At 44.1% G+C, this 21,253-nt stretch overlaps 1 protein-coding gene across 3 annotated transcripts in view; it reads right to left on the bottom strand.

Moving 5' to 3' along the window:
* Positions 1–21,253, bottom strand: part of LOC133140059 (adenomatous polyposis coli protein-like) — a 46,267-nt gene that overhangs the window by 7,485 nt on the left and 17,529 nt on the right. For 2 of the 3 annotated variants that reach the window (XM_061259603.1, XM_061259602.1), the window contains exons 3-15: positions 16,029–16,113; positions 14,531–14,732; positions 12,268–12,376; positions 10,634–10,747; positions 10,003–10,077; positions 7,726–7,818; positions 6,126–6,248; positions 5,174–5,552; positions 2,090–2,185; positions 1,655–1,794; positions 1,186–1,263; positions 664–780; positions 214–428 (exon numbers count right to left, since the gene is read on the bottom strand). In XM_061259603.1, the coding sequence (XP_061115587.1) occupies positions 214–428; positions 664–780; positions 1,186–1,263; positions 1,655–1,794; positions 2,090–2,185; positions 5,174–5,552; positions 6,126–6,248; positions 7,726–7,818; positions 10,003–10,077; positions 10,634–10,747; positions 12,268–12,376; positions 14,531–14,732; positions 16,029–16,113 (1,826 nt within the window). The remainder of the gene's footprint in view (positions 1–213; positions 429–663; positions 781–1,185; positions 1,264–1,654; positions 1,795–2,089; positions 2,186–5,173; positions 5,553–6,125; positions 6,249–7,725; positions 7,819–10,002; positions 10,078–10,633; positions 10,748–12,267; positions 12,377–14,530; positions 14,733–16,028; positions 16,114–21,253) is intronic. The other variant, XM_061259604.1, reaches the window with a different exon arrangement.

The following is a 21,253-nucleotide window of genomic DNA, read 5'->3' as shown; positions in this document are numbered from 1 at the left end:
CCTACTTTACTTTTATAAATAGGGAATAAAATGAGGAATAATTACTTTGTAAATTTTATAGCCTGTCAAAGCAAATACTGAAGTGCTATTACTAATCTTAATTGCAAACTTCTCTGTATGTCCACAGAATTAAATGGAAAAATATAAGTTTAAGGCAAATGCATAACTCCCCCTTCAAAATATTATTGTAATGTGACTATATCAATCACATACCTGTGATCTTCATTTGTAGCGATGAGACTAGACACATTTCGTAAGATTCCTCCTCCACTTTCGATTATGGCCAGGGTGTTGGTTTGGCTTCGGTAAGTCAGCGTGTTCACTAGAAAGGCCAGTGCCCCGTCGACAGTACATATGTCAGCCTTGTTCTCAGTGCAGTGTGCCGACAGGTTCCACAGGGCGCTGAGAACACTCTTCAGGGTCGATTCCTTTAAAGAACAAGAAAAGGACAAAGAAAGGTTTGTGAGAGTGTTTAAATACATTTATGTAACACGCACCGCAACTAATGATTTGCCAATTTCTTTCTTCCCCCCACAGATTTAGTAACTTCGCTAAACAAAATGAACCTTTATAAGTAAATGATGTAGTTACAGCACCAGATGTAGCAGGAAATCAATAAATAAAACTGAGGCTTTTTACAGTGTGTGAAAAGACACAAGTCACCTTTTTGACATCCAGGGCACACTCCATGAGTGCCTTAACGCTCCCTACTTCCCGCAGTGTCTGCTTGCTGTTCACATCAGCACGCCAGGACAGGTTCCGCAGCACGCTGGCAATGACCTGTGTAATGATGTATAGAAATAGTATTGAGTTGTAGTGACAGAGAGAATATTTAAGTTTAAATATTTATTTTACATGTTAAAAATTAATTAAGTCAAGCCTTCAGACAACAGTACTAATGCATACATTACATGCAATAATGATTTTTTCCCCTCCTATTAATAAATGTGCATACCTTAAGCAATTACACAACAGAATTATTATACACATATACATGGTTGAAAAAAGCTGTCTAGGTGTAAGCTCCTTGTCATTATCCCCCAAGAATCAACCATCATTTTGTTATGAACATACCCATATTTTTGTGCTCACTTGATCTCAAATTCTTAAAAGTCAGATAAGGTGCGAGATAGGGTCATGATCCCTCCGAAATCAAGAAATTGGGTTTAAGAAGAAATGCATTACCTGTTGCAAATCCTCGCTCTCTGATTTCAGCTGGGCCACCATCGCCCTCATGCATCCCTTCATGGAACACAGGGTAGACTGTGTACAGAAAAGAGGGGGCAAATTAATGACACCAATTGGACACAAATTACTTTTTATTCATTATTATTATTATTTTAATCCTTCCACCACCCCCCACTTCGGGGGACAACTTTTTACCTACATACTGAATTATACGAAGATTTGACACACATGAAACAATATTTGGATGGAATGGAAAGTCAGTGCCATACATGCAATTTGAATAAGAAAATAAAATAATAATTGAAGTGAACAGAAAATAAGGACAAAAAAAATAAGAACAACAAAATAACTATAATTTGATCATTAACAATAAAGGATATCCCTTGCCCTTTTCCTTTTCTCCTACTCCTTTTTATTTCTTATCTTCCCCCCACACTTTTTTTGACACTTTTATAACACCACCCACCTTATTGGCCACATCTCCGAAGGTCAGGTTTGTAAGCGCCATTCCTGCATACCGGCGCAGAGTTACGCTGTAGTGGTCACTGGTAAGTCCATACATCTCGCAGTCTACCTGTAACAGCTCCCCTATTGCCTGTAATCCTCCTGAAAAGGAAAAATTGCATCTTTCAAATGATATTCTTTCCCACGTTTGTATTAGTAAGCTTACTTTAGCCTTAAATATCGCAGATAACATTAAAATAAATCAGTGGCAATAACCATTACAATTTATCTGTAACTTGGTTAAACGAGGTGAACTCGCAGGTAAATGACTACAATAATTGGTCAACATTCAATGGGAATCTTAATTATTAATATCAAAGATGTTTCACGTACTTGCTGTGGGTGTGCTCTGTTTAAAGTCAAGCTGAAATGTATGTAATACAGGGCGAGTGCTTACCGAGTTCGTTCATGGCATGCCTGTGCTCCTCGTCGAAGGAGAGCTTCATGAGCACACACACCGCAGGGCAGATCTGGTGTTCAACAGGAGAGGGCACTGGACACACAAGAGAGAGAAACACTTAAACCCATGTGGCCATTCAAGCTAATCCTGGGGACATAAGGACGTTAATGCAGCAGGTTGTTTTACACAACGGCGCCATGAAAATGAAAATCCTCTATACTGAAACGGCAGGGGCTGGGTTTTCAAACATTTATTTTATCCAGACTAAAGATCCTTATTCTGAAATCGGATTTTTTTTTTTAAAGAAAGAAAATGTTGCGTTATCTTTTATTAATTTGAGTTTTTCCTGGAAATAGTGCTGGTTATGTTGATCCAGACCAGAAAAGATAGAGTACCAAATATGTTTTCTCAAGGATTTATTATGCATTATGTAGTAGGAAAACAAATGGGGGGGGCGTCCCTATATTGTTTTCATGGGCCACTTCTGAAGTAGTTTAATTTGCATCCACAGACTCTGCACGAAAAAGTAACATACAAAATGGCTTCCTCCATGTTCGGGTTCTCGCACCATCCAGTTGGTTTTAGCAGACCGCTAACACAGGCTCTCAATGCAATTCAACATTGACAACCTATAGACAGACAGACCCACACAGCTGGAGTGATGAGCTAAAAAGTGATTCAATAACTGCTTAAAACCATAAAAAGACTTTATTTTAAGTAATCATGATCTGAAAAATATGGGAAACAGGGATCCATAAATTGCTCTCCTACCTGCAGAACTAAATGCAGCCCACTATTACAATGCAATGTATCATGATCCACTCAAAACCTCTCTCCCATCCTGGTTAATCTCACCTGGCCCCAAACCTCGCAGATGTCAATTTATTCCACAAGGAAACTGAAATTTAAACCTGTTGATATGCTTCCCTTTAAATGTGGAAATCTATTAGACATCTGCGTTTTTAAAAATAAAATTAAACATTTATTTCAAAATGGTTAAACCTGAAGGGAAAAACATCATGTACAAAAGATCATAGTTTTCCGTCCGAGGGTCTAAGGAATGGAACACATAAGAAACTGCTCCACCTGCCGTTCATTCTCCACACAGCCAACAGCCTGGCTCAGCAGGGTCCACAAGTGCTGCAAAGGTTACACTATATGTTATAAGCTGGCTAACTCTATGCCCTATTTTCAGAATTGTTATTGATGTGCACTCTTCCCGTCAAATAAACAAACTGGAAAACAATCATTCAGTGCGGTGCAGACCGCCATCAATCTCAAAACAGAACAATCTCAAATGTCTTTCAATCCTAACTTTTTGACATATGTTCGACCTGGTGGCAGCGCTAGAGGAAGGGCCAGGGGTCAACCAAAATCAATAGGTCTATTATTCCTCTTGGGAACATGAATGTGCTCTGCAAATCTCATGCCATTACCTTTCCCGGTATGTCTGTCACAGATGGACAGACAAACGAGAGAGATCACGTGACCCACAAAGAAATATGAAAATGTCAAGATGACTGAAATCTCACAAAATGGCCGCTTCGCCTACCAGTAAGTGATTAAAACATAGCCCCCACACAGAGGCCCATGTGGCAGACGCCATTACAGAGGCACTGTATGGCAATCCTCACTAGAGACAAATATCTCGGGAACTGTGGGCCAAGCAGTTGAAAAACTTCACACTGCACTACGAGACACTTCAAACATGGTGCAATCTCCAAAGATTCTCAAAGACGGGTTTGGGATGGGGAAAACGGCCTTTGTTTGGCTACATTTTCATGTTTAAAGAGGGATGGCAAACCAAAGGGAATCTTGAAATGTGGAGGATATTCTGGTGATCAGTTTGTTTGTTTTTTTTTTTGGGGGTGCTAGCGGTCCCTAATTTCAAGCTGTTCTACTTGGCTCTTCAGATGCGCTTCATCAAAATCTGGTTGGTTCCAACTTCTACTGCCCCACTACACTCTCCAATACATTTGCTGGCCTCAGCTCCAGAAAGCTATCATTTGGTCCCATTATAACATACTATATTAATAGTTGGAGAAGCATAAGGGATGTGGGATTAAATGGCACCTGCACTCTCCTTTGTGGCACAATAGGACACTTCTGTCAGGCAAACAGCGTTTCCCCTCTACAGCATGGTCAAACCATGATTCATAATCCCAAAGATACTTAATACCATTGGCCTTTATAGTTTCCGAGAACTTTGCCAGATTTTTAACCTTCCAGACACATCCTTTTTTCTGTGTCTGGCACTCTGTTCTGCTTTGCTTTCTGGCTTAGTGTCCAGAATACATTTACAGGCTCTTCAAGCCACCTACAAACCCCTAGCTTTGGTCTCTCTCTGGGAAAGGGATCTGAATCTACAGACAGATGAATTGGGATGTGGTTTGGAACAATATTTTTGGTGCTTCCAAAAGCCCAAATCACCAACTGATACATCGGTCACAGATCATACATAACCCCTCGTCTTAAGATTTTCAATAGGCATCATTTCAAGTCCAATTTCTCAGTCCCCTGGGAAGTCTATAACATGTATTATGGGAATGTCCCCAGGTATATGCTGTCTGGCACCGTGTGAATGAGGTTGTATGTGACCTGACTGATACGGTAATACCTCCTGACCCTATGATCACAGTACTTGGTGACGACTAAGCGGAATCTATCATTATCCCGGGGCAAAATCTGGCTAGCAGAAGTTACAACAGCAAAAAATATTATCAAATAAGCATTGGCCATTGTGCTATAGAGGCATCACTTACTTAAAACTTTCCAAAGCCAGGATAAATAAGGCCGACACTCAACAATTGCATCTTGCACATGTGAAGGTATGCATGCATTTTGTTATGCATACAATTACTTACAAACTGAAGGAATGCATTAGACATACTTATCATGGATAGACTGTCTGGATTGCCAGGGTGGGGGGAAGAGGGTGTCTGTTATGGTATTGTTTAATGTAATGTTTTCTGTTTCCTGTACTGAAGAACTAATAAAAAAGTCGACCGCAAAAAAGAGATGGACAGACACCAGACAGACGCATAACCTCATTGGCGGAGGCGAGGCGAAACGCAAACGTACTGGGGTTAGTGTCGTGGTCCACGCCCTGCTCGTGGGCCGCGTGCCACTCCCAGCAGGTCTCGCAGTAGGCCCGGATCTGCTCCAGCAGGTGCAGCACCCGGATCTCGCGCCGGCCCCGCTTGTCGTCGGGCTGCGAGTGGATGATGTTGTGCAGGGCGGCGCTGGCCCGGGCGCGCGCCTCCTTGCTGCCGCGCGAGTTCCCCAGCAGCACCGAGTCCTTGTCGTTGCCGTGGAGCAGCTGGATGAGCAGCGGGAGGCAGCCGGACTGGCGCATGGCGATGCAGCTGTCCTGCGAGCTGGACATGGCCAGCAGGGTGCGTGACATGTCGTCCTTGTCGTGCGTGCCCAGCATGGACAGCAGGGAGTACACCATCTCCACCTGGGGGGCGAGCGCAGGGCGGGTTAGCATTGCCAACAACCGCTAACAATGGGAGCCAAGTGTGACTGTATGCTAACAACCGCTAACAACTGCTAGCAATGGGAGCCAAGTGTGACTGTATGCTAACCACCGCTAACAGCTGCTAACAATGGGAGCCAAGTGTGACTGTATGCTAACAACCGCTAACAACTGCTAGCAATGGGAGCCAAGTGTGACTGTATGCTAACAACCGCTAACAGCTGCTAACAATGGGAACCAAGTGTGACTGTATGCTAACAACCGCTAACAATCGGAGCGAAGTGTGACTATGCTAAAAACATCATACAGATATCCAGAATCTGTTCCAAAAACCCATGAGGCAATGTCTTTGAATTTTGGTGTCTAATGTAACAAACAAAATATGTTTATGCCTATATTACCCCACAGTACATCGGTACCAAAAAATAAAAAATAAACGTACACATTCATAGTTCAAACACTTGAAAGTTTCATTTTGAAAGTTTCAGCAACGATAAAAAGACAGCCAGATATCAGTTATGAATGCAGGTTTAGAAAAAAATGTTGTGTAGCAACCTGGGGCTTGGAATCTTCGGTTACCTTGGTACCCAGGTGACTTGTCAGTCTGCGAGGGACAGAGTAACTACTACTACAACTCATATCATTGGCTGCTTCATGGTCCATTCGAGCACTTGAACTCTGAAGAGACACAAGCCACAAATAAGGCTCTGTCAGTGTGCAATGCAGTATGTGACGCATTCAAAAAAAGAACAACTCACAGTCAACATAAACGGTAACACGCAGTGGATGTTTCCGCCAATGTTTTCAAGTGAGCTCAAATGCAATGATTATAGACCGCGATGTCGATGGAAGGGCCATCTCACTGCTCGCTAAATACCCTAAATACCTAGGGATAATTTTCGCACACAATTAAGGTGGCCAAATGTATTATTCTATTTTTGACAAAAGTATAACTGAATCGTAACTAAAGTAACATGATGTGAAAAGTCCTTCAACAAGAAGCATGAATTTTTATATGTTACTGACATCCTTTATACCTTCAGGGCCGATTTCGCAGGAACAAATTAAGCTTAGTCCTGGACTAAATTGAGTTTCGTATGGAGAATCTCAACTTAAAATTGAATTTAGAAAGACTAGGCTTAATCTCTGTCTGCCAGCCTAGCCCTTAATGTTAGGTTTCAATTTAATGAACTAAGTGAAAATCCCAGATGATAAATGGAAGCCTTATCTGTCAGAAAGCGGAACCCTCTTTATTGTACAGGAAAATGGTTTTCACTTAAATGAGTGTCTCTAGTTTTTCATGCTCATGGAAGATTTCACTTGCTATTCAGTTTTTTTCCCCCCAAAAGAAATCATAAAGCTGAGATATGAAACCGAAGAAACAACTTTTAAACTTATTTAAACCATTGTTATCTAAGGTATGTTATCAGAAAGAAATGAAACCTTTGCATTTCGGGCAGTACTAAAATATCACTAATACCCTCTGGAGAACAGCTCAAAAAAGCCTTTTTAATCCATTGAAATGGAACACATTTGTTGTGCTCTTACAAATATTGCTGCATGCACAATAATGCTAGGAAAATAATATCAGGTGCAAATGCACTGCCCCCACATCAGAAATTGCCTGGCTAAAAGCTGTTCTCATATAACAAACAATCCTGACTTCACAGCATCCATTTTGGTTCAATGTCAAGGTAACACCAGCCAGGCAAATACATTCCCTATTGATCACAGCCCCAGCTTCTCAACACTGATATTTGTCATTTTCACTGTTCTGTTCAGACGGGCAGCCTTGAGAGCGGTATTCACAAATATGGGACTAGAATGTTCTTAACTGAAGATTCTAATGCTGATGTAACAATCACTACCAGTAAATGGAAGCATGGGAGTTCTAGAACATGGACTTGGAATTTTGAATACGAAATATTCCAAAAAACCTGCCGATCAAAGGGATTGAAAAAATAAATAAATAAATAAAAAGAATAATAAAATAAGTAAATAAATAATAAAATGGCGTTTTGGAGTAGAATCAAGCCGGCCCCCCCCAGTCCTAGGCAGCCAGGTTCTCCTGCAGTTCTAGGCTCACTGAGCTGCCAGGCCAACACAGCTTTGTGGACTCCGTGCTGTTGGATGCTCAGAAAGATGTTTTTCTTACCTGACCACACCCCTGGGCGGCCACGCCCGTGTCACACGATGCCTGCGCCGCCTCGCTCTGTCTCTCTGCCTCATGCTTGCTCTGAGGGGTCTTCTGTAAGGGGGATGAGAAAGGGGGGTGGGGGGGACAAAAGCCCAACAAACTGGATTTAGGGCTCAGGGAAACAAACAAGCTGCAACCACGGCAACAGTGATGACAGCGTCTGCCTGTTGCCATGGCAAGTTTGCCACCTCCCCCCCCCCCCCCGCCCAGTATCCTGCCCTGCTGCCTATTCATGACCTAATTATGCCGCAGCTCAGAGGGGCGTTTAGAGGGAAAATCGTGTGCAAAGGGGTTTATATCCAGCCAGATGTAGAAAAAAAAAACCTGACACGCTCAATGTAGCAACACGCAAGACAAGGTGGATTCCCTTCCCCGCCGCCCCTTCATCTGCTGGGCCTCCGCCCCTCCTCCTCCCCCTTCCTCATTACGCAGAAAGGGGATCCACATTAAATCAAAGAAGAGAAAAAATAGAATGCATTAAGCTGGGGTCCGTACAGTCACACGAACGAGGCAAAGCACTTGAACTTCATAGACGGTAGCATTGGATAAAATAGACAGGGCGCAACATCAAACGGAAACCAAGAACAAAGAAACACAAGGGATTATACCAGGTACAGTATAATGTGGACGCATTATACAGCCCGACCTAGGTCTACCATCTGAAATTAGCAGGATGAGAGGAGACCATGAATGTTTAATTTGCAGTGACAGTGAATATTAAGGAGTCAGGTAACATCTTTAACGCTTAAAAGGCTAAGTGACTCGTTTTAATATGGCCTACTGCACTTAAAAATCATTTCTGTCGGCTGCAGAGCGTCCCACAATGTGACGACCCTCCATTTTATTCACCAAGCAGTGATACTGCATCATTTATATATTTATACGAGTAAATTCGAACAATGAGCTCCTTGTCATTAATACAGGAAATAGCACAACAAAAGAAAACATCACACATGCATTCCAATTCAGTTCCCTGTATAAATTCAACCCGCCAACGTCTTGCCCCAATGCAAGCGGATCACTGAAAACACCTTTTTTTTTCTTTTTTTTTTTATGTCTGACAAAGACATGAGAGTAAGAGGACCGTGACAGAGTCAAAAATTTGTGAACAAACCAGTGCTGCTGAGTCCAGCCTACACACAGCTTGATTTATAGCTTTGCTTCCCCATCACTCCCAATGAAGTCAAGTGTCAGTCCCTCGACGTGATTCACTGTGTGCTAACTGCCAGGCATGAATCGCAATCGACTGAACACAAGTCAGAGTAGAAAGTGGTCCAAGAGAGCTACTGCAGATCAGAGAAATCTGGACATCTGCCCCTTAAGGCAGAAAATCCTGGAATTTCTTACCTTGCTTCGCTCCCGTGTTTGAACACAAAAACGCCCCATTCACAACCCCACCTCTGTGTGTCGTGATAGCAATGAGCTGAGAAACAGTGGTCTAATATGATTTATAGAACATCAGCTTTCATAGATTCCACACAAACAATTTAGCAAGCTATTTAACTGACGTTACTTGAGTTTGTATTTAGCTAGCTAGCCTTAGCTAAACGTTAGCCAGAGGTGATGCTAGCCACCAATGCTAGTGCACCAGTAGATTTCAGTCAGCTCACTAGGCAGCCTGTACAATTCTGTAACAACCATGGAAAACACGTGACAAATATAACCATGCATAAAACCTTGTTTCAAATCACATTGCTTTTGTTTCAAAGTATTGTAGGACCAATTACCATACTAAAGGAGCGATGTTGGGTGCATGAGAGAAACTTTTATTCAGATAATAGACATCCTTTTCATAATGTCTTTTAACATTTAAACAAGTGGACACAAAAGTGACAGTAACGCAAATAACCACACATTAAAACAGTGGTATGCAGAAGAGCATCTCAACACAAAACGGGATAAACCTCTAAGTCCATAGCAGCAGAAGACTTAAGTCAGTGATTGATACCTAGTCAGGTTTTCACTGAGTGTACATAATTGTGTTACCGCGGTGCACATTTGACAGGTTTCCTGTAATACACCTCCATACTAAAGATGAAAAGGGGTGATTTTTAAGGTCATACATCAGAAAGTCCTTAGAGGACTTTGTGATTCATGCCAAATACAATAAAAGCACAACAATAAGAATCAATGCATTTAACTACAAAGCCAAGGTCAAGAGAATTCTATGCATTGAACTGTCTACCATTTACTTGCATAAAGTAAAGAGGAAAAATCTCTCCAGTTGCTACGTACCTCCACTTCTGCTGGCTGGGACTGCCTGATACGTAGCATGTCCTTCTCGATTTGCTGAATCCGGGCCACTCTTGCCTGAAATAGATTTCAAAGGGATTATATATAAACATAAGTTTATATGAATTTGAAGACAATGGTTCAAACTGAAGGAGGGTGAAATATCTATCCTTCTTTGCCAAATCGGCCAGTAAATTGTGGGGGTTTCAGCTTCTCTAGCTTCCGTGGTGGTCCTGTTCCTGATACGGGTTCCATTTCCAAATAAAATATAAATAGAGAAAGAATATCTGGAAGAATACGGTAATATTTGAGTAATATCACCATCCTGAACATATGGACAGCCCAGATGATATACAAACAGGGGAATATTTCCCAACAGCTGATTAACGGACTGGATTTTTCTGGTCTGTTGGAGAGCCTGTTGCGCCTGACGACAATCTGGCATGGTCTGGTCTTCCTTGCGATGTCGTACAAGCTACATCTTCACATCTGCCTATATTAACGCAGTAAGACCACTGGGGCATCAATTATTGAGTTCAAAAATTAAATAAATACCGATACTGATACTAATGTACGTAACCTTCCAACAGTAGCAAATTCGGCAGCCACGGGTCAAAAGCGAAGGCTGACTGACCTGAGCCCTCTTCTCCATGTCCTGGCAGGTGCCCAGCTGCTCCTCCATTGCGGCTCTGATCTGCCGCGCCTCGTAGTCCAGCTGCCTGCGCGTCATGTCCGTCTGCATAGAGAACTAAAGAGCCACAGTGCAGCTTAAGCTAATGTTAGCGCGTCATGTCCGTCTGCATAGAGAACTAAAGAGCCACAGTGCAGCTTAAGCTAATGTTAGCGAGTCATGTCCGTCTGCATAGAGAAATAAAGAGCCACAGTGCAACTTAAGCTAATGTTAGCGCATCATGTCCGTCTGCATAGAGAACTAAAGAGCCACAGCGCAGCTTAAGCTAATGTTAGCGCGTCGTAGTCCAGCTGCCTGCACGTCATGTCCGTCTGCATAGAGAACTAAAGAGCCACAGTGCAGCTTAAGCTAATGTTAGCACGTCGCAGTCCAGCTGCCTGCACAGTGCAGCTTGAGCTAATGTTAGCGCCTCGTGTGCACTTCGACCTAAACTGTCAGCAGAATAGAAACTCAGTGGGATATCCAATTTGGTAGGTTCCCTTTCTTTGCAAGTAAACTAACTACTACTATTGATCAGCAATTATATCAACAGCCTGCCCTATAATGTACCATAAGAGAGAGGGAGCATTACAGTAATTATACACTGGTGTATATTCTAGTCATGCTATCAACTAATGCATTAGTCTAATAATTGGCTGTTATTGTGGCAATTTCATTTCCCCAATTTTTAACTATAGATAGAGGACTAGACAACAGACCTATTTGAAAGAAAATAGGAGGGGAAAAATGCGTATTAATAATGTACAGTCATGCATAAAATATACAGTCAGCAGGTTTACTGGATGACCAGCCCTCTACAGGCAACAAACACCTGCAGGTACAATGCACCAATGCAGCAGTTCCTGGTAGAACAATCTGCCAATGTATCTTCAAATCCCAGCCCAGCTGTCCCTCTTATGACTACAGCGTACTCTCTCACACAAGCAAGCACTCTCGCACTCTCACACACAAGCAAGCACCCTCACACACAAGCAAGCACCCTCACACACAAGCAAGCACCCTCACACACAAGCAAGCACCCTCACACACAAGCAAGCACCCTCACACACAAGCAAGCACCCTCACACACAAGCAAGCACCCTCACACACAAGCAAGCACCCTCACACACAAGCAAGCACCCTCACACACAAGCAAGCACCCTCACACACAAGCAAGCACCCTCACACACAAGCAAGCACCCTCACACACAAGCAAGCACTCTCACACACAAGCAAGCACCCTCACACACAAGCAAGCACTCTCACACACAAGCAAGCACTCTCACACACAAGCAAGCACTCTCACACACAAGCAAGCACTCTCACACACAAGCAAGCACTCTCACACACAAGCAAGCACTCTCACACACAAGCAAGCACTCTCACACACAAGCAAGCACTCTCACACACAAGCAAGCACTCTCACACACAAGCAAGCACTCTCACGCAAGCACTCTCACGCAAGCACTCTCACGCAAGCACTCTCACGCAAGCACTCTCACACAAGCACTCTCACACAAGCACTCTCACACAAGCACTCTCACACAAGCACTCTCACACAAGCACTCTCACACAAGCACTCTCACACAAGCACTCACATTTTCTGTGAGGGGAAGGCTGTCGATCCTCTTGGTGAGGTTCTGAAGCTGGGCGTAGTACCAGTCTTTCTCTTTCTCCTCTTTCTCCAGCTCTGCCATCAGCAGAGACCTGCCAGTAAGAAGAGCAGAAACAAACACGCAACATTAAGGCATTAATCATTCATGGTCTACGGCAGTCGCTCCATGCAACACCGGGGAAAAAGAGCCGCAAAAGTCCGCAAAAAATGCATCCTGCTGAATTTCTCAAATTAGCACAGCTTTTACACGGTGCTCCATTCAAGGCTAGAGAGCACTACCCATTTTACCACATGGTATTTCTGAGTAAAAGAACACATTGTTCCACTTCTAAAGCTATACCGTAAAATGCTACCTTTTCTATGAAAGGTATCAGTTGATGCATTTTCCCCTTTTGGAACGGCCAATCACAGGCATGCTCCAACACTCATCACAACCTCTGTCGACGATTCGGGAGAACCGAAGATGGCACGGCCTCTGCTGATGCACACAATATCATCACAGATTCCTTATCACACCACAACCAACAATCGTGTCACACTGACATGAGTGGGGGGAATACCATCAACAACGCACCTACAGGCGAACGCAACTGCAGGATATGCCAGCAGGGGTTGCTGGCGTGCAATTAAAATCCCTCAGCCAGGCAACAGCAGTGGTAATCCCGCATTGCCTTCAGGGCTGCAGACTGCGACCGGTGCGGGCGAGGTCCAAAATCCCATACCAGACCGTGGGGTCTGTCCACGCGCTAAAACAGGGCCGTAACAGGGTGAGCCACCCAGTGGTCCATTAACTGTATCCTTCAGTGTCTGCAGGTATTTGCTCTAACCATGCACTACACCTGATTTTACTCATTACTTTCCCTGCTTGGTTCAGGAAGTGAGGTCATCAGTGAAATCAGGTGGTGCAGTGCATGGCTAGAGCAATACCTGCAGACACTGCGGCAGGAGCAGGTAGGTCACTCGGGGTTACTGTAAGGTGCACGGACTCCCGCATCCTCTGCAGCAAGGCCATTAGAAACACATAACCGCATCTCAGACTCTGACACCTAAGGATAAACAATAAACAAATTCAAGGTCTCCGCGCGGCTGGATGCGACCGTGACCGCAGGGCCGCAGCTCGGTCGAGGTAAGATAGCGCCAGAGTCCGTTCTTTAGGGAAGGACCGTGAGGCTTGGCGGGCAGCCAGTCGGTAGCCACGAGCTGGAAAATAACGCGGCTTCGTTGCACGCATGAACGCTGGCGGGCGGCGGTGGAGGCCCCGGGTCTAGGCCTGGGGTGAGGCAGTGCTCCCCGCTGCCTTTTGGATGGGGCTGGAATGGCAAAATTGATGTTGAGGAGAAAAGAACAGCTGCAATGAAGTGCTTTCAGCGGCTTCATCTGCGCGCCGAGGCAGCAACGCCCGTCATTCCGACAGCGCAGATGAAGCCGCTGAAAGAACTTTATTCATGCATCAGCGCTTCGCAAGGGGTCTATTGACTGCGCGTTACATCACTTTCATACGGACTGCGGCCATTCTGCACACAAATGGGGAAACTCGACGGGTTTCCGCATTAGCAAATTAATGCCTGAAGACATTTTCAGGTCTCTCTCATCTCAGTGAGAGATTTTTTAAATGTAAAAGGCTCTGGTTCTACAACCAGAGCCTTTTATTGTGAATTAATTCCATCGATATGAGTTTAGCTACAGCTCAAGGCTGTGTATTCTCTCATGTGCTGACTCACCTTGTGAGAAAGTCTCTTTCATCCCACGCCTGGTGCTATGCTATTGAAGTCACAACCAAACCAAACCAAACTTTCGCACAAAAAAAAGATGGATTTTGGAAGTCCAAACCTGGAAGTCCACAAATCATGACCCCACGGCTGCATGCTCTCAAGAAGAGCAGGGAAACCATCAGAAGCTCCAGCACAGAAGACTAGTGGTTGCTCACTCTCTCTCTTCAGTCACACCCTCATAACATCTCAAGAGGAAGCATCTTAAAGTAAGATATATGGCATAATTACATGCCGTCATGATGTCACTCGTGCCCACAATTCTTTCAGCTCAGCACCACCAATAAAAACCGTTTCCACAATACGTGGCTCTCGTTAGCATCCAGAGCACAACCGGCGTTTAAAACCGCAAAAATCGACGCCAATGGCGAGTGAACACCGCCGTGACCAGTCTGCACAACCCTGAACGAGGGCACGAACGACGCAAAAACGAGAGAACCGAGGCACCGAAACCCCGAAACGAGGACGCAGACTCGCCTCTCCTTCTCCAGCTCCTCCAGGAAGCCGGCGCTCTCGCTGCCCCCGTTCGCCACCCCTCTCCTGGGGAAGGAGCCGGCGGAGAGGGGGCTGCTGTCTCCGGACTGCCCGGAGGCCGAGCCCTCGCGGCCGTCGTACGGATGCGCGGGGCCCTTGGGCCTCATCTTCACGCCGGGGAAGTTAGCGGTGTCCAGGTTCATTTCTGCAGGCACACACAAAAGCCATGGAGGCAGGCGGTTATTACTCTGGTTACACTGGCATTCTGGACTAATCTGCTAACTAGGGTCCTGCAGGTTGTCGTTGCAACCCTAACAAAGCACACCTCATTCAACAGCTGGAGATCTCGTTGAGCCGCCAATTAGTAGACTCAGATGTGCAGAATTAGGGTTGAAATGAAAACATACAGGACAGTAGATCTTTTGGAACAGGGTTGGGAAGCACTGTGCTGTGGAGATTCAGAAGATCTTATTCAGATCCACAAACCCGAAACCTAACAAGCACAGAAATCAAAGCAAATATCAAACATTTATTTGTCGTCATGTATTTTCACAATAAATAAAAACGTACTGAAGAGCACTCGGTGTGTTCTCCAGGGAGAACAAAGGTGGCAGGGAAGACTCCTTCAAAAAAGGTGGCAAATACTTCAAACTGAAAATTATAAGGCAAGCCATAAGCAGGTGGAGATTTAATTTTGAATGGAGGAAACCATGTTCCACCAAAATGTAGTTTCATCTAAAGCCAATTTGAAGCAGATGTACTCTGCGGGTGTCAGGTGACTGATTGTGTCCTTTGATTATTTAGTAGTTTTTTTCCTCATGGATATTTTTCCAAAAATGGAAAACCCCACAGGTTTGAAAACTCATAAATGGAAAAGCAGGGCTTTTAATTGTGTGGTGCAGTTACTCTGAAGGTATGTGTGCATGTCTCACCCGTTTCAACTGGGGGAAAAAAAAGAAAAAAGAAAACATGGTTCCTTGAACAAAACCGATATTTGATGACTACATGTAGCTGTACATGTCGAGGGGCTAAGCACAGTCCCCCATTCAAAATGGAATTTAGTCAAGGCCTCAGCTGAATCCATGACTGCAAAACTGGCCCTGGCAGTTCTGAACGACCTGCCGTCAAATACTATTCAGCTCTAAAACGATTCTATTAAATCACTGCATGCAGAATGCACACAAAAAAAGTACAGAATACACTCCAATGCTGGTAAGGCCTAAAAATTTTAAAAAGTACAACCTTCACATCTAGTGAGGATTAACCGTGTCAAGTGTCTACTTCAATGATTACCGCTCAAACTCCAAATGTGGAACCAAAGGGCACTCCACCTCCATTAACAGTAACGGTGAATCGGCTATAGAGTAACGAAGATGTATGCAGAGACCAAGCAGATCTCCCAGTGATAATTACGAAAGTACAGATCAGGACATTTCAAAGGCACTGAATCAAACAAAGCCTCTCGGAGGCAATATGCACCAGCGACGGTACGCATCGTTACCTTTTAGTCGCTCAAGAAGGTCGATCTGTCCAGAAGATCCCAAGGGCGGCTCGTCTATGCTTCCCTGCAACTGCTTCAGCACCTCCTACAGCACAGAAAGAAGGGTGGTTGGAGTGACAAGGATAAACGCAAACACGCCGTAAAGCACATGCGTCCAAACTCTGTAAGCATGTGCTGCCTGTGTGTGAATGGATGGGCTGGCCAGGCTAAGGATAGATGTTAGATGCACGATGAGTGTCAATGCGTAAAATTTCAGAACAGCTGAAATGGCCGCCCTCGCCACTCATTAAATACATACACAAAGTAGCTCAAAAATCATACAAGATTTGCAATTGCTTAAATTAGGACGGTGTAAGTTCATGAAGTAGTAGTTCCTGAGCAGGTGACTGGAAGAGGGGGAGACATCAGTGCTGACATAACTGAAGGTCTAACAGGAAAATAATCAGAGCATTATCCCCCAAAAAACAGACAAAGGCCATAATTTCATCACGAATTCAATCAGTTCACCAAGGCCCATAACACAGTATATAGGCCCGGTTCCTCAAATCACAGTCCCGTGAAAAAAAACCAGGATGGTTTGGATTCAAGGGCCAGATATGAGTATCCCTGATTTAGACCCAGGCTACAGCCAGCTACTACACCACAAGATTTCACTGATGACCTCTCTTCATGAACCGAGCAGGTAAAATAATTAGTGAAATCTGGCGGTGTAGTGCATGGTTAGAGTAGATACCTGCAGACACTGTGGCCCTCAGGACCTGGGTTTGAGTAGCCCTGCTGTTGCCTGGAAACCGTATGAACGCCAACTGTATGGAGAAACAAGCCCGTTCAGCCATGACGAGGATATTGGAGGTCAGGGAAAAACTGCTTTTTCCCCTCACAACCAGAACAAAGCGATGCTCTAATGGAACTGATGTTACAGGAAAGCACTCCACGGTTGGCCTGCTTGTGGCTCAAGGCCCTCCTCGTTCTCTCCCAAAACAAAAATTTCACCGAACTACTGGGTGGTGTTACGAGGTGCTGTTTCAAAGGAAAACAAAATATAGGCCAATTCATTTGTTAAATACTTGTGTTTGAAAAGCTTGAAAGAAAACAGCATCTCGTGATAGGAGATATTCAAATACACAAACTGCTCTGTGATAGTAATGGTCTGACTGTACTTTGCTGGTCTTCATCCTGCGTTAAGTCCTTGGGAATGCAGTGAGAATGCGTTTAATCCAAAGGCTGCATTTAAATCTGTGGGTTAAAAAAACAAGTCTATCCATCATGTGACCATCTAAAGCCTACATCTGTAATCATCGGTGGCTGTATTCGCTAATAATTCCAGATTGTCATGCCATGGAAACGGGAGCTCAAATTTACATTAAGCTGCTGTTGCATTCAATTTCATTGCCTCTTACTTAAGTTGCAAACAGTATATTGCTAGGGTTAGACAATGCTAAGAGGCAATGTGTATTTAATACATTTCTATATGTAACAGAGCAGAGGCTTAAGATAATCTGCTTATGGTATACCCTACATGTCACAGAAATGCACTTCATGTAAACAGGACCATGAAAAACAGGATGAGAGAACTTGCATTCCATAAAGGGCACCTACACCATGTAAACAAATGTTAAATTGTGCATGACCACAAGGCCACAATGCATTCAGACTGGCCTCCAATCAGTTTAGGCTATGCAGTTTCCATTGGATATATCGTCATGCAAGTATATAGTCAATAGATTTGTTCTATACTTTTGAGCAAAGCGTTTTCTGCACCAGAGGCTATTTTTATAATAAAGACGACACGGGAAAAGGAGTGTTCTCCATTAGCGCTGCAATACATTTCCCTACCAGTTGCGAGCATTATTGTCCATTAAGCATTTTTATTTGGTTTCGGGCAAAAGTAACAACACAAAAGAAAGGCAAGTTATTTTCAGACTAATTTCAGAGACAGCTCCAATCCAATTTAACTGGGCCGCGGATCTGTCAACTGCTATTCTTCATCTCCTATCTATGCCATCTCGGCCGCACGCGAGAAACCGACAGAACAGTTATTTTTTCTCATCTTGAAAGCACTCTCTGAGGCTCTGGCTTTTCTGAGAATTTATCCTTTCAATAGCATGCAGAGCTGATGCACTCCAAAAGCTGCAGTGTGTCACTGTTGCAGAGCCAGACCACATAACTGCGAGGAGAGTCATGCTCCGTCTACACTTATACAGTTTGCATTACTGTCAAAATAATCCTAAACGTGACATTTAAAAGGCCTCATAAAATGTCTGGGGAAAAAAGCAATTTCAAGCCTCGAAGTTGCAAATGCAGAATCTCACATGCTCAAATTATCTGAGGTTTGTAACCATTTCCTTCGAAATTTCCACACAAACAAAAAAACGCAAACCACGGTCTATTTCGAATACAATGTCTGAAAACATACAACCAGCCTCGAAAACCAACCCCTCCATCTGTCTCTCTCTCGCTCTCCTCTCAAGGGACTCACCGCAAGAGACGCCGCCCTCCTAGTAGCCCGTGTTACCGAGAAAACAAATCATTTCTGCTGATGTCGGCGTGTCGCCCTAGATTTCACGTCGTAAATGTGTCACTTGCAGACAGAGAAAATCCACCGGCGCATTTCAACAGCGGGAAGTCAGAATCCGAGCTCGCGAATCTGCCTGTCAACACGACCCGTTGAGTGCAAATCCGCGACGCGCTCGGCTTCACTGGGAGCTACGAGGCTGCGCCCTGCGTTCAGCCAGCCTGCGACGACACCGCTCTGCCAACCCCCCACGACAGCCTGACCTCAGCGATGTGCAAGATGACCCCGCGCCCCTTTGCCCTGGTCCTCCCGCATCATTAACAGTCTGCCCGGCAGGAGAACACGTCTTCCTGAGCAGGGTTAAACACAAGTCTTTTATTCCGAGCTTAATTACACCAGGAAGCTCACAGCTGCCATGTGATCTTTTTAACGGGGGTGGGGGGAGGAGACAGCCGCTTACTTTAGATGCCTCTGCTATATCAACTGTAAACAACGTATTTTACGAATATCCACATGACTGTATGACGGTTATCATGTTAAAGCTATACACGATCGTAACTGGCCTTCCGCGCAAATACACCAGACATGTTACGTTAAACATTAGCCTGAGCAACGGATCAGTTATCGTATTGCAAAAGCGTATGACTACTCTGGGTTTTTTCCTAACTTAACTTTAAATGCACATTACTGACAGCATAATAGAGTATCTTGCTTTTTAATATTTCATTTATATTTGGAGAAAACCATAATGGGCTAGAATTAAAATTATAATGGGAAACATCAAGGGAACAAATATAATGGAAATATAATGTACTACATGGGACCATTAAAATTGATTATTAAATTGAAAATGAAAATTTTTTCTCTGTTGTGAGTTACATCAACATTTTTCTATCCACCTACCAACTGCTTAGTAATGAACTGAATGGACAAGAGGCATGTAGAGGCAAGTTCTTCATCAAACTCTTCATCTTAAAATAAAAAAAAGTTCAGGTCAGGAACTTGAAACCAAAGAGCGCCCTAAGAAAGATTCTGCAACGTGCCGAAATTACATTGATAGGCATTACATTACCTGGTTCAGCACGTCACTGGAAACAAACTAGGGTATCCTCCCTCTTCATCCACTTACCTTTCTGAGCGACTCCTTCGCCATTTCCAGAGACAACATGATGAACATAATTCAATATAACTGCACGCCGCAGAATATTAAATCAGCCCCGACTCAAATTCGGTTATCGATGACGGCAGCGTTCCGACCAACTTCGTCAAAACCCGAGGAGGTCGAGCTCCGAGATCGGCTGTTGCGCGCTACATGGAGCGTAGCCGCAGCTGTTGGCTTCTGGTGAGGGTCTCCTGGCCGTGACCTCGATGTTTATCCGCCAGATGGAGGGGAAATTAATAGGGGACGGAACTGGGAAGCCTTTACTAGCTTCTGCAGGGGGAAGGGGCTGGCTGCAAATTAAGTCTTGCCCTCCATTGCTCAAATGCAAGTAAGCAATGTGCAGGAGTGAGTGATTGCATCATTGCAGCACACCATAAGAGCCATGCAATGTGCACCTTTTAAAAAAATATATTAAAATGGATGTCTCAGTGCCTTTGGTGCATTACAGCAGGCAGGATTGTCTCCTGCTTACCCTAATCAACTGTACGTCGCTCTGGATAAGAGCATCTTCCAAATGCCAATAATGTAATGTAAAGTACATGATTGTATGCATTGCACTGCTGCCCCACAATTTTGTTGTACGTCACTCTGGATAAGAGCGTGTGCCAAATGCCATTAATGTAACAATTGGCCGATTAGATAATCACATGAATAAGTAGGTGTAATAAAGTTAAAATGTTCCTAATAAAGTGCTCGGTTAGTGTATATTAGAGGCCTCAGATTAACAAACAGGCATAATATGCATTATTTTATTACAGGCTACTATTTTCCACCCACAAACACAAAAATAGTGCTAACGTCAAACGAGCAAATAAAAAATCATAATAATTAAATTCATAAATGGCCAAGTTAACTAAAAGGTTGATGAATCACTTCATTAAATGGGAAAATAAATCGCAGTGTAATGGTGTGTAATATTCCTCCAAAATTGCTAAACCAACAAATTAGTTGCCAACTCCAGCGCACTGTGACCAAAACCCACTACCAACCAGTAGAGGGCAGCCAATCAATGCATACATTTTCTCCTTCCACTAATTAATGAATATTCATCCGGAATGTTCCAATAGAAAGTGAATGAATATTCATGCAGGAGTCGCTCGTCACAGACAGCCCTGTGGATCCGGGGCTGCTGCGGTGCCTGCCGCTTTAGGGCCACCCAGCGTGCGCTCGGAGTGCTAAACAACATATGCTGCTCAGGTATTCAAGCCAATCCTGCTGATGTTGCTGCAGGCTGTTAAAAAAAAAAAAACACAGGCAGGCTGTAAACTGGGTGGGTACGTTCAGCGTTTTTTGACAAAGACTTGAATATTCGGGGACGCCGGCGAAGAGTCGGCGGTAAGAGGCGGACTATCCTCGAGGCGATTTTTGTGGCATTTACGGGTGGATCTTGGACCGCAGTCTTGAAGGCAGGGGAAAGAATTGAGGGACAGGGAAGAGGAGGAGGTTTAGCTCACAGGAGGATTGAGACGAGAAAGACTGATCTGAACGGCAGGCTGTGAAGTGCTCAACAGTAGGAGCTGTGCACTTTGAGTAAACCAGGCAGAATTA

This window comes from Conger conger, chromosome 11, assembly GCF_963514075.1.
Source record: "Conger conger chromosome 11, fConCon1.1, whole genome shotgun sequence".
In the NCBI taxonomy this organism is placed as follows: domain Eukaryota; kingdom Metazoa; phylum Chordata; class Actinopteri; order Anguilliformes; family Congridae; genus Conger; species Conger conger.
This window is presented reverse-complemented; position numbering and strand designations above follow the sequence as displayed.